This window comes from Akebia trifoliata, chromosome 1 (assembly GCF_017979445.1).
Source record: "Akebia trifoliata isolate Shusen 1 chromosome 1, ASM1797944v1, whole genome shotgun sequence".
In the NCBI taxonomy this organism is placed as follows: domain Eukaryota; kingdom Viridiplantae; phylum Streptophyta; class Magnoliopsida; order Ranunculales; family Lardizabalaceae; genus Akebia; species Akebia trifoliata.
Window position 1 is genome coordinate 30,770,909 of NC_141375.1, and position 6,030 is coordinate 30,776,938.

At 36.3% G+C, this 6,030-nt stretch overlaps 1 protein-coding gene across 1 annotated transcript; it reads right to left on the minus strand.

Annotated features, from left to right (window-relative positions):
* Positions 1 to 3,191: 3,191 nt before the first annotated feature.
* Positions 3,192 to 5,515, minus strand: LOC147411687 (Protein kinase superfamily protein). The gene is made up of 2 exons (XM_086451185.1): positions 4,817 to 5,515; positions 3,192 to 3,644 (listed from the first exon to the last, which is right to left on the minus strand). Exons 1-2 carry the CDS (start codon positions 5,318 to 5,320, stop codon positions 3,249 to 3,251), a joined length of 900 nt encoding a protein of 299 aa, XP_086307311.1. The 5' UTR covers positions 5,321 to 5,515; the 3' UTR covers positions 3,192 to 3,248.
* Positions 5,516 to 6,030: the final 515 nt, after the last annotated feature.

Sequence of the window (6,030 nt, forward strand, 5' to 3'; positions counted from 1 at the left end):
TGGAGAGTTGAAATCTCGTGCTTTTAGTAAGCCTCGGACAGTAGAACGAGGAGAATTTTTTTTTTACTTCTCATGGGTATCTCAATGGAAGTCTACACTAATAGGTTGCTTGTGTTTCCATCTCAACCATCCAATCCAATCATCAAAAAGGTTTTATATCTAGATAGTATTCAAGTGTTCATCAGACGAGTGATCACACTGCACGTGGAGGGATGGACGTGGCAGATGTGTTGATAGAAGCAACTTGATTGTATGAGAGATGCACAGGAGTTGATCACATAGCATAGATAATGGAAAAAAAAAAAAAAGGGTGTGTGGGGGAAGGAGTTGAATTGCGGACGAAGCTTTGTCTGCTTTGCGCCACATGCTAACACCCAAAACGGCACGGCTTCTGAAAATTCGGGTGTTTTTGGGTAGACGTGCTGTTCGCCTACTCCCCAGCAGATCCCAATCTCCACCATATTAAATTATTTTAAAAATAAATAAAAAACAAAATACTTAATTAATTATGCTTTTAATATTCAAACCATAGTATCATGGTATTGTATTATTTCGTCAATTTTCGTGTTCCGAGAAATCGCATTGATCCTAACCAATGGATCCTTTGGAGGCTCCATATGTTAAGTCAATTAGTAAAGATTTGAACCTTACAAAGGGAAGCAATAGCAATTCGAAAAATAATCTTTTTAAACTTAATCCCAGGTTTTTTTTTCAATGTAGACCACAAACAAGAGGAGGAGTTGTCATTTGGATCAATGGGGCAGCCCATATGGCCCAAAAATGGAGCTCTGTCCATGTTCTACGTGGTCCCTTAGTCCATGGAACCTTTTTCATATATTACAAAATCATCCTTTTTTTTTATTTTTTATATTAATTTTTAGATGATACATCCGAGCTGAAAGCCGTAGAACTGAAGCAATATATTCCTTCAAAGGCGCAAAAATGTATGATAAAATAACAAAAAGGTGGTGACTTACACACGGATCTTAGTCAAGTTGATCTTTCCTCTCCTGAGTTAAAAATAAAAAGGCTACCACGTTTTTCTCGAGATTGTTTTGGGATCTGGTGGGCTACCACGTTTTTCTTCAGATTGTTTTGGATCTGGTGTTTACTTTTTTGACCTTGTATTTCAAGTCATATAAATATAAATACCCCTTGACCTTAGTTTTCTACAAGAGATTGCAACAAAATGACCAAAAATACCCTCATTTTCAACCTTTGGCTTTGGTGCCAAGATCATTTCTTGTTCTAACCTAAGATACTAAGATTTAATTAAGAATGGTGATAATCTTACTACCCCACGGCAAACTCAATCGACTACCCTGATACAACAAGTTTGGGAGCTGTAGATATGCGCTCCTCGGAATACAGGGCTACACTTTCCCATAAAAAATGTATCTTGAGGGAATCGTGTATCCCGAGGAGTGCAGATCTACGATTCCAAACTTGTCATGTCAGGTAGTTGATTGAGTATGCCACTTGGGATAGTCAGATTATCACGACTGTTTAATTAATCCAGTGATCTCTTGACATAACTTAGTCTCTGTTTTCCATCCAATATCAATTCCATGATCATCCTTCAATACCACTTGATCAAAATGGCCGGTCCACATAATCACAAGGCCCATGAGCCTATATTGCAATGACCTAAAGATTGGACTTCATATAACACATCCGAGGAAAAGCATCTATGGTTCCCATACACTTTCATATCAAGGTGTGCGATGTGAGGTCCAATCTTGAGGTCAGTTCATCATTATTCTATTGCAATACCCATTTAATGGTGGACCCATTTAAAGGACCAAAAGTGGCTGAGGTTCAGGGTAAACTTAAACCAACCTAGATTAATGGGTGTTTAGAAGTGGGCTTGTAAATATTAAAGGGCATCACGAGGCATACTAATTTAAAATCACCGGAGGAACAATACCTAGTGAATGCTCCAAAATCTTTTTGATTGCTCGTTTGGATATTCAAATGATATTGAAATTCACATGGTTTTGACGATCCCACCTGTCCGAATGACCATAGTAGAGCCCGACCTAATTCTGAAATGATCTTGTTTAATTTTATCACACTCTATTGTATCAAACAGATCATTATGTTTGGGTCAGTCAAGGGTGGAAACAACATTTTGTAATCATGGCTTTTTATTTGATTTTTCTCAAAGTTATTTTAATGGAAAATAAATTCTCTAATGAAGGATATTTTCCCGACGTTCATAGGTACCCCTTAAGAGCAATTTTTTTTGACATCCCCACCATCATGCTTGGGTCGATCAAGGGTGGGAAGTGGGAACAACACAAAAAACTTAGTTGACATTTGACTTGACTTTCAAGACAATAAGGATCTATCCTAGTTGTTTCTTTTGAATATTGGAGATACAGAATGTGTTTTCAAACCAATGACATATACAATATACATTGACCATGTCTTGTCTGATAGAATAAATAAATGACCTAAATACCCTCAACTTCAAATTATTACCATAACACCTTGATTTTCTAAAAAGAAAAAAAATCAAGCATGTTCAACCTTTAGGTTAACAAATGTTACCCTTATTTACCAATCTCAAGATTTCATCTCCTCCATTCAACCTTTAAATTTTAAACTTAAATATGATACTTTTTGGGAAGTTGATGACAATGAAATAATAGAAGAGTTTTTATCAAAAGGTTGAAGATAATGGACTAACCATAAGGTCCAATAAGTTATATAACGATTCACTCTAGAGATTGATGGGTTTGAAGATGATGAGATTTAGTGAGAAAAATCAGAGACCCATTTAGGTCATCTTATTAGTCGATCAGGGTAGACCTTGATAAGGAAGGATAGATCATTTCACTTTAAAACTATAATATCGGCAGAAACAGGAAAGACATATCTCTAAATCCCCTAATTTGAAAAAAAAGAAAAAAAAGAAATGATGAGATAGGGAAGTAAAAACATATATAAGAGGAAATTTTTTTTGTCAACTTCTCTATCATGTATGTGTAAACGGACGCTGTACAAATTAACTTTCACAATAAAAATACCATTTACAACTCTTATATCCCCACGCCACAAGATCCAAATAATGCCTTCTCCTAACAATTCTCTCTATAAACTTTTGACTACGAGGGAAACAAAACAAACAAATTAAAATAAGAACTCTATAAACCCACGCACACACACCTCCTAATTTTTTTTAAAAAAAATGATAGAATAACGCGACTGTAGCTTCATTTTCACTGGAATAATGATAATAATAATCATGAAGAGTTGTCATCATCATCATCGTTTTCGTCATTAATTCCATCGAAGAAGGGGTCTTTGAGTAGATCTGAGGCTGAAGGTCTAGCCCTCGGCTGTGCGAGGCACCTTTCGATGAATGCTTTGACCTCAGGGTCTTTAACCTTGTTCATAGCCTGGGGTCTTATGCCAGATGACACCTTCTTGTATATCTTGGCTATGCTGTCACACTCACTGTATGGTAGCTCCAGTGTCACCATCTCTAGCACGCACAACCCAAATGAGTATATGTCAACCATCTCTGTGTAATCCTCATCGTATAGCTCTGGTGCCATGAACTCTGGTGTCCCAAGCATCGAATGAGCCGCGTGGCTCTGTCCCACAGTTGCTGCCAAACCCAGATCACCAATCTTCACCTATATATTGCCACAAAACAGATACAACGATTAGAATCGGCAAATAATTAAGAAACATTTACTGATGCATAAAATTGCCAAGGGCAGGTTGCTCATAATTACAGTAATTCATGAGGTTGCAAACTATATGGATATTAACAATATATCCATGCCTATTAACAAAGGGTTGGGATCTGTTGAGTCCTAAGAATGACTCATGAAAAAACACATGATCCAAATCCTTAAAACACAAAATCCAATGGTTGAGATTTATGAATATCTTGATAACACAATCTCTGAGACACTTATCCCGAGGATAAATCTCAAACCATTGGATTTTGCATTTAAAGGGTAGGGATCATGTGTTTTTTTTTTTTTTTTTTGAGTCATTCTTAGGAGTTAAGGGATCCAGACCCATTAAAAAATTGGGTTATTTTAGAGCTTAGACAAACCCCTACTGGTTTTGGTGAATATTTGAGATAGCCATGTTATTTGAAATTGAGGCTTGAACTAGGTCTTCTTTGAGGGACTAATAAGAAAATGGCATAGATACTCTCATCTTCAATCTCATGCTAAGAAAAACATGATTTTTCTATCTAAATACCTGTACTCTTCAACCTGAAGAATTAAAGCAAGATAGGATTTTGGCCTAGTCGAAGACGATGGAATTTTTTTTTTAACATAAAAAACTCAAGGGTTTTTGGCATAATGTAAGAAGTGGTCGAAGATGGCTGATTGAAGAGAAGTTCAATTAGGTTAAAAAAATTACATTAGAGGTCATAGAGTTCCAACACAATGGGCCTTTTAGGAGAACAAAAAACAAGCATTTTTGGCTACAAGTTGAAGAAAGAGCATTATGGCCATTTGCCAATAGTCACTCATAAAAGCCTGAGGTCAAGGTGTATGCCATCAATTTTAAGGATTATGTCGTCAATTTATTCACCAAGGTACGTCTAAATTACCCTAACAATTTTACATTCTCTCGAAATCCCACAATTGAGGTGAGAAAAAAAAAAAAACCTAATCTACGTTCTAATTAACTTAAAATTTGACTAAAATTCAAATCGTTTCAGGTTCATGGAAGAAATCCTAATCGACAAGAGAAATTAAATCTGCTTAGAAGATTTCTGTACAAAATAGCAGAAGATATAATCACAAATTCACAATTAGGCAAAAAGAATTATAATAGTTACCTGTCCGATATTCCCATTGACGAAGACGTTACTGCAATTGAGATCTCTATGAATAATACACGGTTCATGCGTATGGAGATACTCCAAACCCTTAAGAATCTGCTTCGACCACTTCTTCAAAGCCTTCAGTGAAACATGGCGATGCTTCTTACGATACTCTCTCAGATTTCCCGAAGTGCAGACCTCAGTAATGAAATTCAAAGTGCTGTCATCCTCTTCGATCCACACATTATACAAAGCTATGATGTTATCGTTCTTCAATGTTCGAAGCAATTGAACCTCAGAGTAAAGCCTATCGATCATTCGTTGATTATCAGAAAAACTTCCCAATCGAACCTGATTCCATGCCACCTCTATCCCTTCTTCCTGATCGAAAGCCCGATAAACCTTCTTCACAGCTCCAGATCCAAGCAGATCTCTGTATCGACCGTACCTTCCTGTCGGATCAATCTCGACGAATGGTTCTGCATCCTTATCTGACGGATCGGGATTCACACACGGCATCTTTAAGATTAAAAACCCTAAAATACCTCAAAATCTCAACGAACGATCCGAGAGTAAAGAGTTGATGAACAGATTGGAGTTTAAACAACTCCAAAATCAAAGCCCTACTCACAGATTTTCTAATTAGAAAACCCTAGGGTTTCGAATTTTAAAAAAATCCAAACGAAAAACAAAAAAAGAATATCAATCGAAGACAGATGATCCAAGAAGAATTTGAAACGAAGCAAGAAAGTTGGAAGCGCAAATGGTTAAGAGGACCAATATTTATAGGATCAAATATTAACTAAGGTTAAGCTAACTCGACACTTAAGTTAACTAGGGAAGATTACGTTGCCATTATCCGATTAGGAATAGGAGTTCCATTGCTATTATATTTACAATTCTGCCCGGTGTTCGTGCCTAAATTAGTTGGATCTTGACTAGGGGTGCACATTGGATTGGGTAAATCCGAGATCCGAACCAATCCGAAGTTTTTGGATTGGATTGGTTCGGACTAAACACACCCACGGTTCGGGTACGGATCGAAGAAAAAAAATCCGATTAATTTGATTCGGTTCCGGATTAGGATATAATAGAACCGAACCAATCCGAAAACCGAACCAATTATATATAAATAAATAAATATATATATATATAATTATTTAAAAAATAAAATTTTCAATTTTTTATTTCTTTCTTCTTCTTCCTTTTAATTTTTTTATTATCCCAAA

What these genes read in the sequence shown, in the direction of transcription:
- LOC147411687 (XM_086451185.1), bottom strand. Translation starts at nt 5,320, where the DNA reads ATGCCGTGTGTGAATCCCGATCCGTCAGATAAGGATGCAGAACCATTC. An exon ending in TCAATGGGAATATCGGACAG is followed by an intron (nt 3,645 to 4,816) that starts GTAACTATTATA and finishes GGCAATATATAG; the next exon opens with GTGAAGATTGGTGATCTGGG.